The sequence below is a fragment of the Aulonocara sp. 'chitande type north' Nkhata Bay genome, linkage group LG7 (assembly GCF_057382095.1).
Source record: "Aulonocara sp. 'chitande type north' Nkhata Bay isolate Kocher_YH1m ecotype deep benthic linkage group LG7, A_spYH_male_GT1.1, whole genome shotgun sequence".
Classification (NCBI taxonomy): domain Eukaryota; kingdom Metazoa; phylum Chordata; class Actinopteri; order Cichliformes; family Cichlidae; genus Aulonocara; species Aulonocara sp. 'chitande type north' Nkhata Bay.
In genome coordinates, this window is record NC_141350.1 from 47,999,535 (window position 1) to 48,027,024 (window position 27,490).

General features: G+C 39.3%; 1 protein-coding gene across 3 annotated transcripts; it reads right to left on the reverse strand.

Moving 5' to 3' along the window:
* Positions 1-411: 411 nt before the first annotated feature.
* On the reverse strand, positions 412-27,490 carry gpsm1b (G protein signaling modulator 1b). Of its 3 annotated transcripts, none has more exons than XM_086300880.1 (14): positions 27,280-27,490; positions 16,004-16,225; positions 14,399-14,534; positions 14,145-14,287; positions 12,916-13,039; positions 10,814-10,929; positions 10,432-10,587; positions 10,236-10,344; positions 10,030-10,144; positions 8,097-8,167; positions 7,833-8,003; positions 2,854-3,016; positions 2,481-2,686; positions 412-2,357 (listed from the first exon to the last, which is right to left on the reverse strand). In XM_086300880.1, the coding sequence occupies exons 1-14, from the start codon at positions 27,339-27,341 to the stop codon at positions 2,157-2,159; spliced, it is 1,995 nt and encodes a 664-aa protein (XP_086157006.1). In that variant the 5' UTR covers positions 27,342-27,490; the 3' UTR covers positions 412-2,156. The 3 variants fall into 3 exon arrangements, with proteins under 3 accessions (XP_086157006.1, XP_086157007.1, XP_086157005.1); XM_086300881.1 differs by lacking the exon at positions 27,280-27,490 and adding an exon at positions 18,164-18,326; XM_086300879.1 differs by lacking the exon at positions 27,280-27,490 and adding an exon at positions 17,394-18,138.

A 27,490-nucleotide genomic window follows, 5' to 3' on the forward strand; every position in this document is an offset into this window, starting at 1 on the left:
GTAACCATTAAAAAACACAGATGCATTATAATGGTGCTTTTTAACCAATATTGAATCTAATTATTATATAATAGAATTGCAGTGCTTTGTAATTACACTATGCAGATTAAAACAGCTGTAATTACACCGCAGGTTTATCCGATGTGATGCAGGGAGTGGTGTAAATGCAAATAAGAAACTTTATGTTTGTTATATTTAATTCTTCACATTCCTACCCAGTCTTAGTTGAGCAACCATATTTGAGTGGGCCAACAGAGTCCGATTAGCTTTTTGTGAAATGTTCCACAAAAGATTACAGCTTGAGAAATCCAATCCATTCAAATGATTGCAAGGTTCATACAGCACAGAGGTGTATGTGTAAGCAAAGAGGAACTAATGCATGCAAGCTTTTTTTTAAAAACAAGTCCAAACTAAACATCTCAAACATTTTATTAAAAGCATGAGGGGACATATTCATGCCCTTAAAAGGAACATAAATACAAAATATCTTTATATATACAAATTATGGCAAAGACAAATCGAAGCGTACCGTGTAGTGTCTAAAAAAATGTTAATTCACAAAAAACATGAAGAGAATTTTTTTAATCTTAGCTCCCAATGTGTTGTTTATCAAAGAGAGATGGACCAAACATAAAGCACTGATGATCCATCCTGATTCACAATTCAGTATGTTTAAGGTTCATGTAAGCACTGAGGTACTACTTTTGATTAAAAAAAATTAAAAATAAAGCAAGCCACTGGGTAAGGTCAAATATGTTCGGTGCCATGATGCAGTCACTTTGTACAATAAATATTTTCAAGCCTTTAGCGAAAAAACCAAGAAGAAAAGTTTGTAAGAAACAGGAAAGTGCACCAGGCCGTACCTGGATTTAATGGTGCAATTTAAAGTTTACCAAACAATATATCATGGTAACAATTAGGGTACAGGTTAGCATAACTTTGTTTGCAGAATTTGTGCAGAACAGAATGTAGGTATAATATAAACCTTCAAATATTCTAGAAGAGGGGAAGCCTGTTTTCCCCGACAGACTGCACTCTTCATTTCACAGAGGTAATACTACATTTTGGCCACCGAGAGGCAACATATAGTAGCAACACAGAGTTAGCATTGCTCACCGTGTTAGAATTTTCAAAATATGACACACGTGTCTCATTTCTTATTTAATATATTTGCTTCTAAGTCTATTTAAGTAACAATAAAGGCAGTAAGTAGCAGTAGTCCATTATCAGAATTTTTTGAACACAAAGGGCAGCAGATAGCACCACTTTAAAAGCCAAGCAGAAACATAAACTGGAGATTAAATATCACACCATCGTACTTTTGAGCCTGTGAAATGTTGCAGATTTTGTTTTGTTTTTTTGCTCAGTAACATTAGCACAGCATGTGAGATGCACTTTTTAAAGGCATAGATTCGCATAAATTGCATTTTCGTGGGAAACCAGACTTAAATCAGTGTTTTAATTTAACCAAATATAATCGCTTCGTGTGGATGGAGTGCAGTTACCAATAATGGAGAAGTTCATATTGACCAAAGCATTTTTTGTCATAACACTGGGGGATAGGGTTTGTAATACTGTAAATAACAGCACATTTCTATGAGCAGTGGGGACCACGAAAATCGAATGATAAAAGCAGCATTGAGCACTTCAGATATATCTGTCTCAAATTTTCATTATCAGGTATGTTTTTAAGATTCTAAGATTCTCTAATGTCAACACTGTTTCTATAAATAAGTCTTTGTGACTTCCACTGTAGCTATCTATATTAAATGTCCATATTATACAATGTGCTTCTAGAAGAAACACATCTGACACCCGTGAATACAATCTTGAGTCAGATTCTTTTTTTTTAATGCTGATTAAGGCATTAGATTAAATATATATTTAATATTTGTAATCATGTCACCCCCACACTTTCATTTTCCTCTTCTCTGCATCACTGAGGTTAAATTCTGCCTGTTTGCCATTATATTTACACACATTTAACATAATACACTGAGCAACATTTAACAGGGCAACATCTATTGCACATTGAATTTGTCTTGTTATTAAAAAGCTTGTTAGTTCACCCTTTAGTACTGTCCTTAAATGTTGGCTCATCCTTTCCTTTTTTCCTGCTTCCATTTTCTTTGACATGAAGCTTTATTCACCAAATCCTAGCTGGAAAATCCGCTAGCTGGCTCGGGACTTGGGGACGGAGGGCTTTCCTGGTCATCTGTGGGCAGCTGGACGCGCTGCTCGTCCATACGCTTGGCCTGCACCCTCTGGATCAGACTGAAGAAGTCTTCATCAGGCACCGTAGGGGCATGGGGGCCCGCTTCTGGTGGGGAGCACCGCTGATCGTCAATTCTAGATGACTAGAACCAGAAAGAGCGCATACAGATTATTTAATATAGGATTCACATTTGCTAAAGAGGCAACCTACATAAACAATACAACAACCACATTTCAAATTTATGTGTGTGCTAATGTGTCATTACCTGGCACTTAATAAGCATGTTGAAGAAGTCATCACTGGGCTCTTGATGATCTCCCTCTCCCACCAGGTGACCCAGGTTGTTATGAGTAATCCTCAGGCCCGGGAGGTTACCAACATTAACGCGTTGGTCATCAAGACGTCGACTCTGAGAGCTGGCGATCAAATCAAACAGCTCCTCTGTCTGGGGGGAAGTGGTAATTGCAGGATCTAAAGAAAAAGGGGGGCGGAGATATCCCAGTGAGTGCAAATGATCTGGTAGATCCCAAACCTTTGCAGGGATGAGCTTTCAGCAAGAACAGAGATGCCATAAAGAAAGCAGTTAATCCTAAGATAGGACACAAAAGACATAAAAGGCATATGCTGTTGTCACAAACCTATCATCTCACTCAGGGATGACATGGAGGTTGCGGCGCCTTCTCTGTTGTCTCCATTCTGTGGCTCATCGAGGTGGCAGCGCTGGTCATCCATGCGGCTGCTCTGGAATTTGCTGAGGAGGTCAAAGAAGCAGTCTTCATCAGAGGGGTCACGGCCCAGCTTCTGCAACGAAAACAACAAATCTCTCACTTTAAGCACAAAGAGCGTCTGTCTTATCTGCCGAGTGCCTGTTTTCTCATTTTCTTATTTTTTGCTGCTCTGTCTGAAAAGATACTTCCTGAAAGTGAGGCAACTAAAGTATTTCAAGCGCACTTGATTATGATGAACTGCTCGTACATTAAAAAAACATTATGTGCAGGTGACTTAATTAAGCTCAATGCCATTAGGAGTTGCATAATGAGGATTTTCAAGATAGCCAGCTCGCGGAGGTGAAAAATAATCTGATTAACTCACAAGGGATGGCACTTCTGAAGAGACTACCTTGACCTACATACGGAATGTGATACAAGCACATAAAATGAGTATCAGCTGCAGCAAGTCATATGGCCCAATGACCATCAACTAGTAAAATCAGATGGAAATCTTTTAAAAAAAATGTAGCAGCTGCCACAGAATTATTGAACTGTTAAACATCATTTTGTGTATCAGATCTAGTCAATGGGTCAGTCACATCGACTGAATGCCATTTTTGTGTTACACTGACTTCCCTGGAATCAGTCCTCCAGCAACAGCTTTCTGCTGTTTATTCTGAGATAACACCAAGAGGTTCTCTCGCTCATATCCTGCTGAATGATGCTTTTTTTTTCCTTTTAATTAAACACAGCCAGAGTCTTGATAATACACACAAGTTTGCAAGTGAAGTGGATAATTTATGTGTGAAACAAATACCCCGTGCTAGCAAAGCAGATGTGGAATTTATTATGTTTGAACAATGCTGCTAAATATTGTGGCAGTCGGGCTACAATATCATACCTCTGAAACAAAAGCTTATCTGCCAGACCGGATGGCAGCAGATGAAATGAGATGTTAACACCATCTCAAATTAAAATTAAGCTGCTGATCCAGCGATCATCTGATGGAAAACTGCTAACAAACCAACTTTCACGCAACACATCACAAAGTGCTAGACTGAAAAGAGAAACAACTTTCAGCTGCATATTTCACAAAATATTAAACTACAATCGTGCAAAAGGGTGGTGGGCTGCACTTCGAAATAAACATTTGTGCATAAATGATCACACTTGCTGCATTAACTCTCTAGACCCTCTAGAGCTAGGAAAATATGTGCTATATAATACTGTACATTTGTCAGAATAATATTGAAAAACTTGTTACCGGCCAGTAATTTTGAATTTAATCTATTTAAGTTTATAAATTATAGCCTAATAGCAATTCTTTTTTTCTTTTTCAAAAGTTTGGCTTTTCATATCTCAACATTGAACAATCGACAACATTCGCTGCATTATATTTGTGACACAAAAGTGCCAGAGCAGGTTAACTTGGGTCAATGGCACTAAAATCAACACAAGCTGATGGGGTCTTCCTTATAAAAGTTTTCTGGTTGCATTCCTCTCCCACGCGCAGCAAATATAATAGACTTGTTCCAAATAATCTGTTTTGAACACGTTCAACACCGACTACTGAACAGAGCTCAAATCACTTTGCCTTACAGCAATATGTGAAGTAGGTCAGCAGACACCAGATTTCATGCATCTCTATTCTAAGAATCACGTGTTTTTCAACTTCTGCATTGAAAAAGTCAAACTGTTGTTTAAAATACACAAAAAGTTGTACTATAGATCATAAAGAAACGTCTTTTTTTCCCAACTCTGCGGTATTTGCTCAGTGAAAACAGCAAAATATCTTTACATGCAGTGCAAGACAAACACACTAACTGCAAATAAAGGCACGCTTCGGTATCAAACGTGAAAAGAAAGTGAATACTCCCCGCTAAACCTTAGCGGGAAGCCGTTTTTCCAAGTTACAAGACAAAAAGTGAGACAACTTACCAGCAGCACTTCTTTGTCCTCTATCTACCCTTCTGTCTCATGTCTTTATGAGCTCTCTTTCTGTCTAGCGCTGTCCGCACGTCTGGCTCACACCTCCTTCTCCCCTACTTTCACCCACCCCTTTACATCACTCTCTGCTTTCCTACTACCTACCTCTAATTTCCTTGCATTCTCCTCTTCCAGAGTTTTTTTAATCTCTACCAACCACTGCCGCCTCCTCTCTCTCTCTCCCTCTGTGTCTATCTTACTCTCTCTGTGCAGCTCTCCAGCAGGCCATTTTTATCCTGTTCACTCACTGTGGGAAAACAACTCATTATGGAGAGCTGGGGGGGGGGTTGACCCTATGGGGAGAGTAGAGCTTCTCTGATCAAGGTCACATTATCAGCTAAGAGGGAGGTCTGGTATGGACAAAGGGGAAGAGGGGGAGGCAGCAGGGGTAGAAAGATGGGTGGAGGAGTACAGTTATGAGTGAACTGCATGCGAGCACCCATTTCCATCAGAAGTCAACTACTCTCAGATGGCAAAAAACACCAATATCTTCACTTACTTCTTACAAACTCACATGACTGGGCTCTATAAACACACACCCAATGTGACTTAAAGCAGTTTCCTCTCTGTCTCTATGTGGATGCTGTCGTTTGCTTCTCTGTATAGGCCAACTAATCAAGTAGGCCATATGGAAAGAACAAGAGAGAAAGGAACACGTGATGATGGTGAGAGAGGAAGAGAATAGACAGTAAAGATATGTGTGTGCTTGCAGAGAGAGACTGGGAGTACTGTCAGACCGGGACAGTGAATGATAAAAGGAAGTTCTTCCTAAAGTATAGATAGGTGACAAAATGAAAGAAGGACCTGAATCACTGACCCCCAAAGCGAGGGGGATCTGGTGACTTTGATATGCTTTGGTGGGCCTTTTGCTTGATGGTTTAGGTCTACTTCCCCCCTTAGAAGGAAGTGATTAACTTTTTTCTATGATGAAATTTTTTAATCCTGATGGGAGAGGTTTCTTTCAGGGTTAACCTTCCCCTGTCTATAGAGTATGAAGAGGGAGGCCTTTGCCAGATTTCAACCAATGTAAGAAAAGCACTGCTTATTGAGTTCTGTGTCTTCTACATAACTTTTTCCCTGGTACATACAGCCTAAACTGCCTGTCAGTGCATTTATCTACTTTTTGCATGTTTCTGATTTTTAAAAACTAGAAGGACACAGACACTGCAGACATCCCCCACAGCGAGCACTCAGATCAAACATCATAATGATTTATTCATGAACAAAGCGTAACACCAATTAACATACACACCATGTACTTAAACCACAAAGGAGTAACACTAAACATCACTGAAATCCCAATTAGACCCAACACTCTCTCATAGTCTACACTGCTGGTGTGCATTGCATTCACCCTCTACCTAGGGCCCCTTTCTCAGGAGTTTTTCTACTGATATGTCATTGCAAACCATCTGCTGGTTACTTAACAGGGAGGGAGTAAAGTTTGTCAGTCCTCAGTGGCCCATTAACAACCCGAGCCTCCAAGCATGGAGCTTGGCATGCCTGTTCACAAGCTACTGGTGAGGCTAAATTTGTGAAACAGTTTCCATTCAAGTGTCATTAAAACTTGGCCGGTACTTTTTGGGTAATCCCGACCCTATCAAGCAGGCGCAGTTGACACAAGCAACGAGTCGTCTGGTAATATTAAAAACTAAGCACGATGCAGCTTTTTCAACCTACTCGAGAGCTAAAGTTAGCTTATCTGCCTAGATACACTCGCTATGGCACAATCAAATGTCAAACTGCATGCTGCAGATGTAGCATGGAAAAAAAGCAGAAACACGAAATGCTTAGCAACCGAAGCAGAGGACTTTATCCCCTATGGTTTCATCAAAAATCAGCCATTAACTTGTAGCAAAAACAAAGAAAAGTCGTAACATCTGCAGCTCACAGATACACAAATGGTCTTAAACGGTCTTAATGCTAGATTTGAAAATAGGTTTGACTCAAGATCACCCACATTTACTTCTGTACTTCTATTTCTACTTCGCTGTGATAAACTGTTATTCCTAAAGCCCTGTAATTTTCACTCTTTTTTTTTTCCCGCATGTCACATTACTAATAACAACAATTAGCAGTGCCACAGAAACAAGGCATGATTAGGTGCTGTGGTGAGTCAGACAGAACAGCTGTGGGGGGAAAAACATATCCATTAAGAATCTAGTTTATATTATTAACAGAGAAGTCACTTTTACACTGCAGAAGACATCGTTTACCAAAGTTATTTGAAATTAATGTATTTTCTCCCTCATTTTTCGCTTTAAAGCAGAAGCTACAATGAACAGAAAAGATAAGAAAGCGAAGTTAAGTGAAACATTCACCATCTCACAGTCATCTCGCGCTTTCTACAAAATTATCTCCACCTTTACTCAAATGCACTGTAAGAGATTGCACTGAGGCTCAGGTGTATCTTAGAAATATGAAGCTGGTGAAATGAACGCTCATCAGTCCATGTACAGTAAATGAGTGTCTGTGTTATACTGTAACAGAAATATCTACATTTTCTTGTTATTTCAAATGAGTCCATAAACAGAAATGTCTACTATGCTTATAAAGCTTTTGTGTACAGTTTAAACAAACTGTTATTCAAGTGCTGGTAAAATCCTATAAGAAAAATCCTTGACATTTTAGGCTTCTTGAAACTGTAAAGCTTGAAATTAAATTTTAAGTTTTTTGTTTGCTGTTATCAGCAAAAAAAAAAGAGGGGGGAGGGGTTAAAAACAAAAAGAGACACAGGAACACACCTATACTTTAAGAATTTTCACTTGTATTCCATGAAATGGAGCTGGAATAACTACTGTTTAATTTTTGATACTTGTTGAAGATCAGGTTACGAGTGCAGTGACGAGGCAATAAGGATATGATGTGAGGTCGGGAGTCAATAAGTATTTAATAAAAACAGCAACATTGAGGCCACTTACTGGCACTGGAGGTGGAACTTGCACAGTGATGTCATCAGTGTCCACGGGTGAGTCAAACCACAGCCTTTCCTCTGATGACTGGCTGTCAGAACAGCCTTTTCTTTTGCTAGGCTGCGACAGGTGACTCTTAGATCTCCTCGGTATACTTTCCAAGTCTTGGTTCTCACCATTCTGCATGAACAGAGCATGCTGTTAGAGGTGGATCACAATGTAGGCACATTTTCCTACAGTGGTTTAGAGACATGTTCAAATAATGGAAATCACCTTATCTGAAGAGTATTTCCACAGTTCTACACTGTCCATGCTGTTTCTCTTGGTGAATTTGGGTCTTGCTCCTACAGGACAAAAAAAACCCCCAAATATTTAATATTGCAATTTTGGGTTTTGATCACTTAGACAGTCTTGAATCCCATTTATGAGCCGATTTAAGCTTGCAAGCTGCCCTTTGTTTATCTTTTATTTTCGCAGTAGGCTGTAATCTCGGCTGTGGTCCCATGATGTTCGGTGTGGATATGAGGCTTAGGCCGACCACTAGGCAAGCAAAGTGAATAAGAGTCTGTTTGCCAGCTCTGCTCCAGAGGGAAATGTAGGACATGGGTGTGAATTTCTGCCTGGAGGATAGTTTATGAAAGCAAATATCACAGAGAAGCCAGGCAAACTGTTCAGATATTACAGTTTCTACTCACTTTATTATACAAGGCTCTGATGTCTATGTGAGCTGGTGGACCATTTGAGGGGACTCAATAAAACATTGTTGTTACTCGAGGCCTGATATGGCTTACGGACAACCCATCCTCCTGGACCACAGAGTGAAACAAGTATCTTTATCCTACCTCATAAATATGCACACACCACTTGTTTTCTGTCACATTTAGCCTCAGTGCAGATTTAACACACCGTCCCACGTGGAGTTTGTTTTGCATTTATAATTTTGTGCACACATAAAACATTGTAGTTAGCTTGCTCAGGCCCACACATACCACACAGAACTTGTGCAGTATGTGTGGGCCTAATCGGATGAGAAAAGCCTTTAACTGCACATTTACTAACTACTTCAACAAAGTTCAGAATGATTCTTGTTTTTACAAGATTGTTTTTGATTATATATATGTAGTGCTTAACCATGACCTGTCATAATAACAACAAAACAGAAATATTTTAGAAATCTGTAAAAAAAAAAAAAAAAATTAAATACAAATTTGCTGAAGTGTATTTATGTGTATTTAAGTAACAAGTAACCAAATAATTTCATCACTAACATTTTCTGTTTAAGAATGCAAGTTAAACAGGTGTGATTTGGCATCTTAAGCAAATATTTTTTCCAGCTTTTTTGTAAAAATTTGTGGATAATAGTAATAATAATAATAATAATAATAACAACAACAATGATGATGATGGTTATTATTACATTTTACCATTAAAAACATAATTTTGATTACACAGTCTGCACATGCTAGCAGATTAACCACTAAAGAAACATAAAAATGTATTAATTTAATGCAGATGTGTGTATATATGTATATATATATGTGTGTCTTAGTGATAATAAGCACTATCCAATGCTGTTCCATTTATTGTTTATGCATGCATATGTGTAAGAAGCCTTTCCTCTCAGCCTTGGTTTGCCTTTTTTCTGTCAGCTGAAGAAACAGACATTGCAAACCACATGAGGACGTTCACATTACATATCAGCGATAAGCAGTTTTATTTGGGGAGAAGCGATAGAGTAAATGCAGGAGAAAGGTCCTGTGTTCTGGATTGGTGCATTTATCTGTGAGAGAAGTTAGTATATGCACATACTTTGAAAAGAAGAAGCACCGTCTTCACACAATTGAGCAAAACAAGGAAGTTAATACTGAGCGTAAACAACAGCATGCTAACAAGCTACATGATACAGTTTGTGCTCTGACATATTCCAGACACACACTTTGTTGCAAGAGATCATCTCTGTGGGACCTTTGCTTGAAAGTACCTGACCAAACTAATCAACAATTATATTTTTTAATATTTCTGAGCTATTTCTGTTTTGGGATCTTGTATTCATGTTACCATAGCAGGTTGTTTTTCATGCTTTATCTACTGTGACGATAATTTCCCAACTTTCGACATCAATAAAGTATATCCTAAACACAAAGTCCAGCATGACCACATTACCTTTCATGTAAAAAAAGCAAAAAAATAATAATTTCAGTGCTACCTTGCATCTCAAACTCTGAACTTGAGGGTGAAAGGTCGCTCTCAGTGACCCCCAGGGCCTCCATCAGCTGATCCACGTTCATCCTGGCTGTCAGTTCACCATTTCTGTCTCCAATCTGCGGATGAAATCAGGGACAAAGAGACAAAAAAAATTACATAAAATGCAAGCGGCCTTTTTATATTGTTGCGCTTGTAAAGCTTTCTCACTTCTTTAGAGATTTCCAGGTGCTTTCTGGCATAGTAAAGCGCTTGTTTGTGGTTCCCTAAAGACACATATGCATTTCCCAGACTCCAACATGCACGGCCCTCTCCAACCCTATGAAAAAGTGAACGCACAACATTAAAAAAAACCTGTTCCTGTGGTCATTTGTTTGGTTTTCTTTCAATTGTTTTTAAACAATACCTATCTGTTAGCTCCTGCGCTATGTACAGGTGCTTGAGGTGATAGTCTATGGCCCTCTCATACTGCTGTAAAAGAGTGTAAGTGTTGCCCAGGCTGTAACACGCTTGAGCCTCCATCACCTGATCCCTCAGCTGCCTGGACAGTTGCAGAGTTTTCCTATAGGAAGGAAAATAATGGGATAAATAAGGGTTGGGAAAAAATGAAGAAAATAGAGGCTAACAAAGGAATGCGAGAAACAGGGTACATGAATAAGAATGATGATTAAACAGCTACATAGCTATTTCACTACATGTACTTAAGCATTCATGAGATATTCTAAGTGGTTAAAATTGTTTCATTTCTCCTTCAATCCACTAGATGTCAGACTGCACTCTTTCCTCACCTGTAGTACTCTGTGGCTGTGTTGAACTGTCCCAGGAATATCAGGGCATTGCCTAAGTTACTGTAAGCTCGCCGTTCAGCTGCTTTGTCCCCGAATTCTTTGGCAATGGATAATCGCTGTAAATGATGACAGCAACAATGTTCACAAATCAAGACTTTTAATTTCAATTGTTAACTTTAATGACAACAAGTTAAATCCTCCTTTCACTTTGCTTTACTTAGGTGCATTTGTTTTACTTGGTGCTCAGGCAGAGAGATTTTTCACAAGTTCATATTGGAAGCTCTGTAGGAAACCTTATTTCATAAGCAGAGGTGATGCTGCAGCAGCGGTGCATCAAATCAGCTCCTCTGATTCTCTCCATAGGAAACCTCTCCTCTGCAGCATACTGATAGATTTGTAACAGGGAAGGAAGGGGAGAAATCAGTTTCCCACTTGTGGAAAAACTTGGTTTTCAATAGAAAAATGGAGGGTGGAAGCCGGAAGCCATGCTTCCCGCTGATTCACCAAGAAACCAATTTTGTCCTTTTTCTGTATGAGTAGCCATCAATCTCTGCAAACTGTCCGCTAGGGCAGCTTTAGATAGATACCAAAGCACTGAAACACACACTTTTACACCACATTTACCTTGGTAAGACCAGCAAAAACATCTCTCAGGAACACCATCTGCTTCACTGACTGAAATTAAATGAACTGTACTCTACTCTGACTGAACTTAGAAGCTAAACGCTCAAGTCATGCAAATGTTTCTGATCTTATCTCAACACCAAAGCAAATTCGGTGCGGGCCACCTGTTTACTTCTCAGGTGCATTTAACAGATAAAGGAGGCTAAAATAAAGAAAATGTAGTTTCACTCAGTGCTGCAGTTCAAACATCCAGGATGTCAAGGCCACAACAGTAAGGACACAGGCCACCAAAACCACACCAGACAAGGCAAAACATATGTAAAACATTAGGTTCATCTTTTACATGATGTTGTGAAACAAATTTGGAAAATGAAAGAGCTTCATTCAAATCTTTTGGGGTTTTTTTTTTTTGCTCAGCCAGATGCAAATAACATTTGTTCATTAATTCATTTTATTTCTGTCTGAAAATACTGCAAAAATACTGCAAAACAAGCAATATTTTCCAAAAGCAAAGGGAAACAAGAAAAGAACAACTTTATCTCTGCAAAAAGGGCACATAATATAAACAAACGTATATGCAACTACGCTTTATTCCTTTTAGAATTATTATTTATCTATTTACAGTACTGTGCAAAAGTTTTAGGCAGGTGTGAAAAAATGCTATAAACAAAGAATGCTTTCAGAAATATAAATAATTGTTTATTGGCCCCAAATGTACTCTGCAGCAGGACAACAACCCCAAACACACAGCCAAAGTCATTAAAAACTATCTTCAGCGTAAAGAACAAGAAGTACTGGAAGTGATGATATGGCTCCCACAGCGCCCTGACCTCAACATCATCGAGTGTGTCTGGGATTACATGATTAAGATCTATGGTTAGTTCTCCAAGATGTTTGGAATAACCTACCAGCCGAGATCTTTCAAAAACTGTGTGCAAGTGTACCTACAAGAATTGATGCTGTTTTGAAGGCAAAGTGTGGCCACACCGAGTATTGATTTGATTTAGATTTGGTGATTGATGAAAATAAATGATTAACACTTCCATTTTTGAAAGCATTCTTTGTTTACAGCATTTTGGTTTTGCACAGCACTGTATTCCATTCCACTTTGTAGGTCAAGTATGGAACTACGAGTGAGCAGCACATTATCTAAAAAGAAATGGGATTTATAAATTCTTTGACTTGGTGTAATAACGCGATTCTTGTAAACATTTTTATTGAAATATGTTTTATTGAGTTTCCTTACTTAATTTACAATCTATTAATACACCTAAGAACTTCAACATCATTCACCCAAACATGATATGTATGTATCACACATGTATTATATGATGGGAGGCCACGGCTGCTGAACAGCTGCACAGTGAATGGTCCAAGCTGGAAAACTGCTCATATGAAATCATTATGGCTGATACCTCCCACCTCTGCATTACAGCAGTGCGATCTTGAAACTTGTGGATGAAATGTGGATTTCTTACCTGACGGTGGAACTTTATAGCCTCCACAAAGTTACCCAGCAGGTAGTGGGTGTTGCCCAAGTTCCCGTAGGCCCTCCCCTGAGCAGCTCGGTCGCCAAGCTCTTTGACCAAACACAGGTTCATCCTACACATCCAGGCACACGCATTTAGTTGTTATTGGTTGTTGAACTTTTTTTTTGCATTCCCATTTTTATGTGTAATCAACAGAATTGAGTCTACTATGCGAGGTATGACATGAGACAACAGCTAATTAATTGATGTTGATATAAAGCAATTACTACATTCATTATAGTTAGAAAGAAACCAAAAAAGTGAAATATTAATTCTTTTTTTTTTCCAAATGGGCTCTTTAAGTTACCCAGGAAGATGAGCTATGTTGCACACACTTCTATCTGTAAAATAGTGTTTTTTCAGTGTACCCTTTTTCTTATGTATTGGCCATATTTTCAGAAACACCAAATTGGCACTAACTGCATTTGGTTTCTTTTTAATGTCATTTACAGCCTGCCCGTGAACATTTCAGCCCATAATTTATAAAGAAATAAGATGATGTGTTGCAATATACTCAGTGTGTTGTACTTCTTGTGTTGAAAGACAACACTTCCTTTATCAAAGTTCAACTGAAGACTTTATGCTGTAAAACCTGCATTACAATAAGTTTAGGCCAGTTTAGCCCCAATTCAACCCTCTCAACATGTGGAGGAGAAACCGGGTCAAGGACCTCATCATGTTTACCTGATTGGCACACATTATTTAACTTATTTGCTCTTATCTTGGCATATTATTGACAAAGATCTTGGTAAAATAACAGCAGGAGAGTAGAAATTAAAATATTTGATAGTATGGTGAAAATAAAATGAAACCTTCATTATCACAGTGGTGGTACCAAGACTGTATTAAAACAGATTTAAAAAATCTTTTCAAAGTCACCCTCACCCCAGTCATAAAGACGGTAGCACAGTGAGGGCTGTGACGGTTGCTTTTAATCATCAGGGACTCAAAAGTAAATTCAGTGTTACACACATGTACACTGTTATTCTGTTTAAAATGAGAAAGCAGCCAAACCAACTCTCGGCCACTACTTGACAAAAAAGGGAATTGACAATATTCAAAAATCATCAATAGTACCACAAAACGCAGCAACATTCGTATGTCAGAGCTACTGACTACTGTGACTCTGGTAGCTGTTCTATACATTCATTTGCTCTACAGGCATAAAACATACTTACTCGTAAAATCCAGTAGCCCTTTGCAGTGTGTCTCTGACATCAGGAGGCAGGTCCCCTGGTTCCTGGGTGCAGCCCCATAACTGCTGTTTGCCCTTTGCGTGAAACACGTTCCCCATGTTATACAGTGCTCTGGCCTCTCCAACCTTCAGGACAGTGAAGAAACACAGGCTGCCACTATCTTTTTCCGAGAAGATTTTCATATTTCTGTTTGTGTTGGTTTGTTTGGATATCCAAATATATGTACATAATCTTACCTTATCGCCCTGCTCTTGAGAAATGTCCAGGTGTCTTTGGCAGCAGACAGCGGCCTCATCGAAACGCCCTAATACTTTTAAAGTGTTACCGAGGTTGCCGCTGGCCTTTCCTTCTCCAATTCGGTCTCCTATTGTTCTGTGGAGGAAAGACATCTTTGGTGATTAGTGGCAGAGTTAAAGACCAAGTTATTGCTCGGAGATCTTGCACCATTAGAATCAAAATCACTGCTTTTTTGAGACCCCACTAGTTAAACATTTAGATCAATCAGTGATCTACACAGCTTTTATTTTAAAAATAAATAAATAAAATAAAAAATACACAATAAGCTTGGTGTACCACAAACTAAATATCACTGCAATTAATATCTACAACAGACCGTATTTGATTACTGTCATCTGGTGAAGAAAACAAAGTGAATCAAGGAAATCAAATGTCACTTTAAGGTTGTGGTTTTGGTCACTGTTTCTGTTTTCCAAGACTGTTTTTTCTGGACCTAAAATGACCATCCACATCAAGGAATTTGTAAGATATTCAGTCATATTGCTGCTATATTACATTTATTCAACAACGGGCTATTGAACATAACTGATTTCCTTTATTTGTTATACATGTAAAGTTATACACAACCCTAGAGAGTCACTGACAATGCATTATAAAGCATAACAAGCACTAAATAAAGCACCATGTCCACTAATTACTTTAGGCTTAATCATGCATCGCTGAATCGGAACTTGTCAACACGATTAGTTCCTCTCTGGTTGCTATGGCCTACTTTCTCTTCATGCTGGAAGTGAGAAATAATTTCCCCATTGTGTCGTTCTCCTTTTTTCACTTTCACACTTTGAAACTGAGCAACTAAAAGATGGTATGCACTAAGTGCTTGCAGTTACTATATGCTCTTATGAACCTGCTACTGCCACATTGTTTCATTATGTTATTGTCCTCTAGCAGGCAGCCCAGATGACCCACAGGAAGCCACGAGTTATCCATTTAGCTAATGAATAACCATTAAAATATTGCAACAACAGTTGCCTACTTCCGAGGACCAAGCCCCAGTGGCCCTGGTGAGACTGTAATGTAACAAGGTAAATCTCCCTAGGGTTCTTAATCAGTTCCCTGCAGGAGTACCAGCTGCACTAACTGCAGGAGACCAGATTACTCACAAGATAAATATCCAGTTGGTATTTGTCAACTGTTACTACGTAAAAGTCTCCTCACTTTTTTTTTAATTTCTTTGTCTGAAATTCATGAAGGTTTCCATGCATCAAATCATCTAAAGAAAAAAGGGTGGAAAAGGCTGTTTTCCTTTTGAACTGTGTGTACATCAAATAACAGAACATAGCATATGATTCCTGCATACTGGTGCACAGTCCTCTTATATGTCCGTGTGATGGATGCAGTACGCATGCAGGGTTTATTGATCTGTGTATAAGTTCCCTTATCGTAAAGATGCAGTTCTTCTCAGCTAAAGATTTCAAATGTGAAGTTTATTAACCATTTACAGTGCAGCAAACAGATTGTTGAATAAGACTCCCGAGCAGCTCAAAACAAGCAGCACAAAGCTGAGGTGAATGTTTTACTCATAGCTTGTGCACATTGCTCACCTTGCTAAGGTAAGGTCATGTCTGTGGTATTCCAGGGCTTTGCCATACTCCTTAAGGTAGAAGTATGCATTGCCCAGCTGGCTGTAGATGGCACTGAGGGTCTTCAGGTCTTCTGTGCCGACCTTTACGGCTGCTTCGAAAAACGCTGTTCCCCCTTTGAAGTCCCCAGCCTTGCATAGCCGCTCTCCTTCCAAGGCCAATTCTAAGCACGAGGCCTCCATCCTGCAAGATACACGCATACAATAAAGTCATGAAACTAATGAAATAAAAACATTAGCCCGATCACAGATTAGGACATACAGTAAACATGGATACCATTACAGTCGCAGTGAAATATACTTTCACAGAGATGCAGTATCGCCATGACAACAAGGTCTGTAATAAATTCTGTGGACTGTTGCCTTAGTAACTGAGTTTGAGCTCGATGACGAACACCTTGAAAAGGTGATACACTTTTAACTGCTTAAATCAGTTAACAGCCTGATGTTCGAAGACGTGCCGTTCTCTTGCATGTTCTGAGATTTTTATGAGGATATGAAACAAAATAAGACGGAGACAGAGTGTCCCACCCACACCAGAGAGAAAACATTTGAAAAACAATATGGTTCTCTACTGACTGCAATCTGAGACAATGTCATCCATCCACTTCCTTAACTGCTTATCTACTTCAGGGCTCCGGCAGCTTAAAGCCTACCCCAGCTGTCTCTGATGAGAGCAGGGGTACACGCTGGATAGGATGCCAGACCTCTGCAGGGTTAATGCATGAAGTCTATGAAAATCTGGTATTTCTGAACAGCTAAGGGGGTTAATATTTTGCCCTATGTTGCACTCCATGCCTTGAAGTTAACAAAACTATGTTTCAGAGATTGAAGTTGGCTGCTGAGCTAAAATACAGCAAAGCATCTGTGGTGTCCAGTCAGAACTCACTGTAAGCATACAACAAGGCTTCATGAGTGAGCTATATCCAGAAGTATACACCCTAAATGCATTGCATAATCCAGGATAAACAAGACCAGACAGTTTAGTAGTAACACTAAATTCCAGATAAAGTACTAGAATGTAGAGATAAGCAAGGATTATCCTTGCATCTAATCAAAAGGCTTTGCAAAAGGCTCCATTCAAAAGGTAAAGAGTCGTACCATTTGCAGTTTTCTGCATTACAGCTTATTTATTGTCAAATCGAAGACGCGAATGCATCGTCATTTTTGAGGCAAAAAGGATTTACTTTGACGTGAACAGTCATTTAAAGCAGCTAATATTACACTATCTTCTAGTCAGATTTCATAACATTGCCCTAATATGGAATGTATGTGTTCACCAAGGTCATTTTGGTTTGTAAAAACTTGACGGGTTACTTTTGAGTTTTGTTTAGTTTTTTTTTTTACAGTACCTGTGTTTTTGCTTGGTCCTTGTTTTGTCCACATACACCTGGAGCTCCAGAGGTAAAGGCTTTAGCATAGCTTGAGGTCGGGGTCCACAGTGGACAAGTCTACACACGGCTCTCTCTGCTCCAGTCAGAGGACAAGGCTCAGATGCCATGATGGTATTGTTAAGTAAAACTAACTTTATCAGAAAACTCTTAAATGAACTCTGTAGAGTTCATTTAAGTACTATGCTTACAACTAAGAATTCCTCTCACACTTTAACAAACTGCGGTCTTATAAAGTTTATATTTCCCAGCTTCAATAAAAACCACCATATCAGCAACATTACAACAAACCTGGACACACTCCAATTGTAAATTCTAACCACAGTCCAAAGCCAGCCGAGAAAAATGTGTGCTATTCAAGTCCTCAAGATCGCTCCAAAACTACACAGTGAAGCAACCTGCAGACAAAACAGTCCAGAGGGAATTTGAGATCATTCCACACGAACGTTGAGCTCCAAAACAAGTGAATTTCTAAGACGTCACAAGTTTACAAGTTTATGTTTTATTAATCCAGATGATTTTAATCAAGTTAAGATATCCATTGTTGTTATGTAATTCAGTTCCCGCTACTCCCAACAGAAAATTGTGCTCATCTCTAATCCTCTTCAACTTCTCCTCAAGTCTGACCCGGAGACCAGTTGTTCTATCAGGTTTTAAAAGAACAGGGGAGCATGATGACAGACCATTCTGGGCAAGAGTAGAGGAACAGTCAATGATTACAAAGTGAATACCTTATATCTAAGCTTGACCATTGCCCCAATGAGAGGCAGAGAGAAAGGATGAGAGAGACAGGGATGGCTAATCCAATGCCCTGCACCTCCTCAGTAGAGACAATACAGCACAGTGAGTGGCCTAAACAAATCCAACTACATGCTGACACTAGCATAAACATTATTAGGTCACCAACCGAGACAGATGACACTGTGAGTAAATAAGACCTAAGGGACGTATTAAGTAAACTTATTTTCACTAATAAGGAAACACATGTTGCTTTTCTGTTTTTAATCTTTAGATTAATTTTATTTTAAAGCTATAAAAAACACTTCCTGCATGAAAATCTTGCCACTATGACACACATGTCCAACTGCTTTCAAAGCACAGAAAGCACAACTACATTAACAAGTGCCCTACTTAACCAAGACAATGTCACAGGGGCAGCAAGCAAAATACAAGCTAAACAAGGGATTTACAAGAGATCTCTTCACTACAGCGTTGTTTTCCCCTTTTATTAAATATCAGTCTATACAGTAACATGGAAATATACATAGGAATTTACATTTAAGCGGGTTTTTTTCCTATTTTTGCCGTCTACATGTATATAATAAATACTATTTTTGCCTTTTATGGCAAAATAACATGATAAATTGAATGCAAATAAATTACGTATTAATATTAATTCTCAGTGCACAATGTAATAAAGAGAATTCAATGATTTTGATTAGTTTCCCAGAAATCTTGCTTTCAGTATGCAATTCCTCCTGCAACTGGATACAAACTTTCATTGGAAAATGTAAACAGGAAGAAAATGATTATTTCATTTTTCATAGCTGAAGTGGAGGGCAGTGGAACAACCACTATAACTGTATAAACTATATTAGGAAAAAGGAAGGTGAAGAGAAGAATGAGTAGAAACCAAAATTAAAGCATGAATTTACACCAAAAGAGTGTTTATTCAGTGGAGCTCTGCGGCTGAAGATCTTTCAAAAGCTGGTGGCATTATTTTTACAAGATCCTTATAGAACTCAACCCACTACAAGGGATTGGAAGTTCAGGATTGTCGGATATATATATAGTTTGCAACCATAAGTCTTGTTCTCTTAAGGTAGACTGTGTATTTTGCTCGTACCTGCTAGGAGGTGGCTCACTAGAAAGTACCCATTGTGAAATTAGATACTACTTTACAAACAGGAGAAACATGCAAAGCCAACCATCGAAGAGTCTTGGAACGTGCAATACTGAATTGCAACAAAGTCATCAGTGGTCTAAAAATACAAATACTAACAGGGTGGCACAATGATGCAGTGGTTAGCACTGTCACCAGTCCATTTCTATTACCCAGTCTTGTTTAGAAATTAAGGTTTTGTGTGAAAACCTCGATGACATCGAAAAATCAAAAATGCATTAAATTAGCAAACTACTAACAATTAAATTGTGAAGTATTGTTGGTTGAGGTTCCACAGCTCTTTGTCTTTCAGCTAACATTAACAAATTTTGCTGTTGTTGCAGAAAAACATGCTGCTAGAGCAAAAGCGGGACTGTCATCACCTTTTTGTATGGCTGACAATAACAAACAAAAGTCCAGTCTCTGGAATGTGGATAATCTAGTTCCCACCGTAGATAACAGTCCTTGAAAGTGTATAACGTTATCTTCCTGGCATACATAAAACAGCTACTTCTTCAACAGTGGAGGAAAACTTGCCAGCTCTGTAGTCCTTGCGCCCTAAAATGAATTTTGCACTAGCCATAGCTAAACAACTTGCTTAAAGACAGACCAGCATCAGAATGTGCCAAGGCTACCCTTCAGTGCAAACAGGAAGGTGGAGCAGAGCCTAACAGCCATAGCCAGAGGGATGAAAGGCATAAGGTTGGTGCATATACAAAAGAATACAGAGGCGATTTACTTAAAGCTGATCAGTTATATCAGCGGCATGTCAAACTCACTTTGACTCACTGTGAACACCCACCCTCCCGTCAACATTTCTATAGTAGATAGGATCTGTAGAGATAATGAAAATACAGGTGAAAGTAGGGCTGGGCCATATCACACCGTTCACGGTAATACCGGTATACTGTTAGGCAATGATAAGAAAATGAAATATTGCGATAGAATATGGGTAAAACGCGCATGTGCAGTGCCTTTGTTTTTATATGCACATGGTGGAAAAAGCGAATGACAAGGGCGAAAGCGGATTGTTGAATGAAACAGATGAACCAGAATTGGTTCGTAAAAATGCTGCAACTTCAGTGGTGTGGAACTAGTTTGGCTTTCGTCCGTCAGATACACACAAAAGCACAATTTTTGGTAAAGCATGGAAGCGGGCCGTCGCTATTACCGTGTTTTTCAGAAAATAAGGCACACTTAAAATCAATCTTTTGATTTTCTGAAAAATCGACAGTGCCCCTTATAATCCGGTGTGCCTTGTGTATGAATCCTGGTTGTGCTTACTAACCTTGAACCGACTTTATGTGGTACACAGTGCTCGAAAATCTGTCAAAAGATGTTTTAGTACAACTTTGACAAGCTACGAAGGAGCACCGCTTGATGGATTGTCGGAGCATTATGGCTACCATAGTCGGGAGCATCACGGAGTAATATGTACTGTGCTTCAACATAATATTACCGTATTGTGTGTGTATAACCTCTTAAGTTTTGTGGATATTATACATGTTATGCTGAGGATATCTCAGCCTGTTTCCACTGGAAATGTCTTTCGGTTAAACTGTCAGCAAGGAATTTGCATAAAAAAAAAAAAACAGCTGCTTGTTTCAGTGAAAATACACTGAGGGTTTTTTGCACTAATAAAGTTGCGGAGTTATGGTCTCGAGTCAATTATATCTCGGTTATATCATTATCGCAAATTTTTAAATATATATTGCGATAAATATTTTTGGCCATATTGCCCTGCTCTACTGGTGTGCATGGTCTGAGGAAGTTCTGGTGAACATTTGTTAATAACTTTGTAATGAGACAAATATTTGCGCATTTAATCACAGAGTGTTGACAAATTCATGTAAGAAGATATTGATGTAGCAAAGATTTGTGCATTAAATGTTTGAATGGACTGCTTATGCAGGGATTTGTGCATATAGAGTGTTTGTAAATAATGCTAAGAGTAGGTGGGAGGCACCAGCCAAAATGTTGATCTACCCAATCGTCAGTGCTATTGTGGTTGGATGAGAATTCAATTTATGGCTGGAAGTCACAGATGTGCAAGAATATGAGAAGAAAAACAAAAAGACAGCAAGTCTGGTCAAAGACGGTGACGGGGGCCTCAGTTTGTTAAAACACAGCCGAACAATGAAGGCTTGCATTGTAAAACTGTGGCTGTGGAAAAGGGTGTTGCCTTAATAATGCCTCGCAATATTTTTAAAAGCTTGAGCAAAATCCAAACTCTGCAGTTGTAAAGTTGGAAGTCAACACATCCTCACTCACTTTAATCAAAGTCTGCAAACTAAACTTCAAGAGGCAGCCTGCGGGCTGACTCACACACAAAAAATAAAGAATAGAGGGGGGAAAAGTTGAAGCAAACAAAGAGCAAAATTTCATGGCAGGATTTCCACAAAGTGACATTCATTCTTGCCATCGTTGCGGTCGGAGTAAGAAGAATTTGTGCCAAACAGTCGGCCATTCTCTCCTCTTATTACCCCCTCTAATTGTTCTGTTTGGGAGACACTCATCTCATAATAGCCTGCTTGTGGTCTAACAGAGACAAACTCCCAGCGCTGTTACCATGGCATCAAGGAGTACATGTAGCACACTGGGCAGGTTTCAAGAGTAAGTAAGAGAGGCAGAAGTGAGGTTAGAGTGCAACAATGTCAGTGGAAAACAATATAATGCTAACAATAAATATTTGTCAAATAATTAGATATAACCTATATAAATGTGAAATAATGCTTCATCATTAGGCTAAAGTGTAAATGCAAGTTTAAAAAAGCTCAGAAGACAAAGACGGGGAGTAAAGATGAGACATCCAAATGTTTACGTTGGTGGAGGTTTATGGAAAGGTGACCTTCAACACATAAACTGGTCATGGCTACACAATGCCTACAAAGACGGGGACAATGCGCAGTAGCTCAGATGTTAAGCTTGAGTTGTAAGTCTAGACTAAATGTACACTGTAGGTGCACTGGAGCAGCACGCATTACGCCATAGCCTGAGCTGTAGCTTTATGTGCAGCTCCCCCGGAAATGTAAGTATACACAACTATCACAGTACTGTAACAACTATTACTGGTCCATTTGGAATTTACGATTTAAACAGAGCATATTGATTTGTGCAAAGATACAGCCTCTGTGCAACAAAATGTAACTAGGGCTGCCACAAACGATTATTTTGATAGTCGACTAGTCACAGATTATTTTTGCGATTAGTCGACTAATCAGATCATCATCCATTGGACGTAAAACTACAGCTTACTGCACCAGCAGCATCTGCTCTTATATAACTATCATTAGCTTACAGCTTTAAGTGTTTAAGGTCTGTGGTAACTAAAAATAAAGACAAGATGATAGTTTATTAAATTTTAATGAAATTTGCAGATTGTTTCGGTGAAGTTTAATAAACTCCTTGCTATCTAAAATATAACGGGACACCGGAGTAAATTCTCGAGCATCTCACACTTCTGATAATCAGTTGTCTGCTTGACGTTTATTCAGCTGTGTAAAAACTATAACTTTAATCTCAGCCAAACCGATTTACTCAGGAACAAATAAAATACTAAAAAAAAAAAGCCAAAGAATAACATTGTTAAGTTATCTAAGTGACTTATATATCATGTTTAACCTGAGTAGCGAAAGACAGCGGTGGGTTTGAAAACGATTTGCCAGGAGTCCGGTGTTCTCACGGCTCTAGTAAGCCTAGCCCCCGGCTAGCTATCGAGCTAGTGGGTAACAGACGTCTCTGAAAATGTCGGAGCGCTTTTGAAAATATGTGGTGTCCTGATAAACTGAGCAGATATTTGAGGCTTACACAGCTACATTCTCGCCTGAAAATATGTTAAACATTTATTTTGTGACCCAGAAAGAATAATAAGAGTAATATTAAAACTAACTAGCTGCCGCCATTGTTGTAAACTGAGCTGGGCTGCGCTATGAATTCTGGGACACAGCTGCTTCTTCTTCGGGGTTTAACGGCAGCTGGCATCCTTGTACATGCAGTGCTGCCATCTTCTGTTTCAGTCCGTTATTACACTCTTAAATCCTGCCACTTATTCCTGCATCTTTTGTGATCTTACAAAGCTTCAAACGACACGTCGACTATTAAATCAGTCGTCGACGATTTTGATAGTCGACGTAATCGTGACTAGTCGACTAATCGTGGCAGCCCTAAATGTAACAGTAACAGACTGTAATAAATCCTCCTGTCCATTAAAAACAATCAAATTAGGATGTGTTATCGTTGTTTGTCTCACTGGACTCATGCTTTTGGCTTGCAAACTTGATGCTTTTTAGTAATCGTAACTGGCATTCAGTTTAAACAGGCAAGGCTTGTTGATTCGGAGATCAGATTGAACTTTTTCCTAATAGTGTGACCTGGAGGTGTGGATCGAATGGGAGGGAGAGCCTTCAGTTTTCAGGTCCCTCTTCTGTGGAACCAGCTTCCAGTTTGGATTCAGGAGACAGACACTATCTCTACTTTCAAGATTAGGCTTAAAACTTTCCTTTTTGCTAAAGCATATAGTTAGGGCTGGACCAGGTGACCCTGAATCCTCCCTTAGTTATGTTGCAATAGACATAGGCTGCTGGGGGATTCCCATGATGCATTACGTTTTTCCTTTCCAGTCACCTTTCTCACTCACTATGTATTAACAGACCTCTCTGCATTGAATCATATCTGTTATTAATCTCTGTCTCTCTTCCACAGCATGTCTTTTATCCTGTCTTCCTTCTCTCACCCCAACCGGTCGCAGCAGATGGTCGCCCCTCCCTGAGCCTGGTTCTGCCGGAGGTTTCTTCCTGTTAAAAGGGAGTTTTTCCTTCCCACTGTTGCCAAAGTGCTTGCTCATAGGGGGTCATATGATTGTTGGGTTTCTCTCTGTATCTATGAAGCGCCTTGAGGCGACTTATGTTGTGATTTGGCGCTATATAAATAAAATTGAATTGAATTGAATTGATTGTACCTACAGTAGCTTGCATTCACAATAGCTGTTATGCTGCAAATGAGCTCTACCAACCTTTGCATAGACTCGCCTGGTTCTGACATCTTCTTCCTTTTCCTCGTTGCACAATATTCAGTAAAAGCAAGCGTTGAACATTTACTACTAGCTCTAAATCCAACAAGGTCACCCTCACTTTCAGACACCACTGTTTCATGACCACATTAAAAAAAACCTCAGTGGCCAAATCGAGTGTAATGTTACTTCAGGTAATCGCTCAGCAGATCAGCTGACCTCAGTGTCTGCTCACAGCTGATAGCGCAGCTGATTCACTTCTGTACATTCAAAGCATGCCCACCTCCAAGCTGTGTCTGACTTCATCAGTGTCACATCTGCTGTCTTCGATCACGTGTTGGCTTTTGCTGCTGCTCTCCTGGTACAGAGCAGAGTCCGGAGGACATTTAAATAGCTATTCAACACTCATACCTGAGATTCTTATCAGGCATGTAGTTGGGAAAGCAGTAAACCCATTAGGATACACGCTGCTTCGGAGTAGTATTTAATTACAACTGGTATGTGACATCTCAACCAATTAATGGCCAGCAATCAAATTTACTTGTATTATATTTCATCATTAAAATCAGTTATACTTTTGTTTTAGCTGATTTAATTCAATTCATGGATTCTTATTTCATTTTTAAAGGCCTATACGTCCAACACTGTGAATCTTGGTTAAGCTAAGAAACTGTGCACTCAGTAATCCAGCCATAATTACAGAGTGCCATGGCTAGTTGTCAGGGAAACCAAAGAGAAACTCTCTAGGAATGCTTTCCTTCCTCAGTGCATGTCACTTTCAGTTAAAGCTAGACTCTCTCCTTCTCTCCTTTGTCTAAGTCTCTTGTGAAGCTGCATTTTTACTCTCTGCATGTTCTGTTTTCTAGAGCCAGGTTGAATAGTGCTACTTACACACACACACACACACACACACACTGTAGGCCATACGAAGGGAACCAAGTGCTGCAGGGGCTATGAAAACAAAGCAATGAACACGGCAATGATGTTAGTCAATCTAAGATGAATTTCAGTTAGTAACTACTGTCATTACTGACAGAAAGACAGGCTAGATTTAAAGATTTCAGAGTAAATCCCTTTCTCTAGCTTGCTTTTTTACGACACAAAGTCACAATTTTATAGTCAAATCATTTGTTACACGGCATTTGTTACACGGCAACAGACATTTGTAATTTAAGTATTAGTAAACGTTTCAGTTTTCAGTCGCAAAAATCTAGTATAGGTTCAGGGAAAATACCATTACATGAAGTTTATGGAAAAACAACAGTACTATTTCCAAAGCTTACAAAACCGCAGCAAATAGTTGTTTTTGAGGGTTTAATTCAAAGTGCTTTGGTACTGAAAAAGAGCTTGTGTAAGTCTTGTCTTATTATTTTTAGATTTATTTATTGAATTAATGCTAATTATGTTTTGTGGCTTTTTTGTTGTTGTTTTTTTCTTTCTTTTTTAAAGATATAAAGATTGTTTTGTTCTCCTCAATCATCACACACACACAAACACACACACACACACAAGTGGACAAATAGGCTTTAAAATACTAATCTCTATAGCCGGACACGTTCTCATTTTAGAAAGAAAACAAAAGGATTTTACAGGATGGGTCAGTTGACAAATAAATCCTAAACATAACGTCCCCTTTGTGCTTGCCTAAGCTTTTTGGAGTTTAAAGATAATACACACACACACACACACCAAACCGTCATGTACAAAGGTCATGTGTTGAGTTAAATAGAGGAAAACCTATCACAGCTCTAATAGCAGTCCTACCCACCCCATGTGTGTGTGTATGAATCTTGTGTTTATGTTGGCAGAGCATATGATAACCTTGCAGGGTTTGTGAATGTCACTCCTGCAGCTTGACAATAGTAAGTAAGTTTAATTGTTGTTTTCTTAAAGTATCTAACATAATCACTTAAGATATATATTACATATCCCTTAAAGCCACTGGAATAAGGTATCAACTTAGAGTATACAAGCATGATTTGACTTTATATATAAACATGCCTGCTCCCTCACCCCAGCTCTCTGGGCAATGTTACCATAAATGTGTTTAATGTAGGATACTTCTGATATTCACAGTGATTAATGATAGTTTTGTCCAATGCATGACAAAATGTCAAAATTATGTGATAAGTGGTGCTGAATCACACCGTCAGCTAGCTGACCAGATGATGAGACATCACATTTCTCATAAGCAAATGGATCATCTGAGATGAAATAGAGATGATTAATCATAAATCACAAACAACATAACATATGCTCAAGTTTTGTCAAACTTAACTAAAGTTCGGTAACACTGTCATTATTGAGTTCTTCATCATGCAAAAAACTAATAAATACTCTCACTGCCTGGCCATGGAGGACACAGTCAAATGTTATGCTAATTAAGAGGCAAATGGTGCAAGTATACATATTTCTGATGATCATCAAAGATGATTAAAAGAAACTACAAATGAAACTGAACGAGGCTGTGACATTTGTATCTAAACACTGGGTTTTAACTAGCAACGCTCTGAGAGCCAGTCTGTGTGCATTTGGGTTTAGGTCCATCACCCTTCAAGGTGAAGTTCAGCACACACATCGCACCTTAAAAACCATGCGCGCTGTCAGCTTGTGCACCCTTTAGCCAGTCTCCCCTTGTTACACCGCGTCTGCATCTTATGAGGCTCCTCTCAGTCTGTACATTCCAGCCACAGCCGCTCAGTGACCCGAGCCAGGAATGAGGCTTGGAGCTGGGCTCTGGCTGCAGCTGTGGCTGGGTCTTGAGCTCTTTAAATCTGTGAAAGCTTGCTGGTCAAGCTCCCCCTGCCCAGTTCCTCCTTAGTAAGCAAAGCTGTGAGCTGGCAGCCCTTGCTATTCTCTCTCTCAATCGTCTTACTTGTCTCTTTTTCGGCATTCAAGGACGTGCTACGGAGCTGACCCCCCTTATGATATACCGATGTACTTCCGAGGCTTCCTACCTTGAGTGCAGCCTCTTGCTGGCCAGATCCTGGTCCACACCGTTAGTAGCCGAATGAGCCATAACCTGGCTTGCTCGCGCCCGTTATGAGGGCCCTTCCCTGTATGCTCCAGAGGCAGCTAGCTCTTGTTTCTTGAGACCACCCTCCCTCTCGTTCTTCCCCCACTGTCCCCGTATCTCCCACTCTTCTTTCCTCATTCACCACAATAATG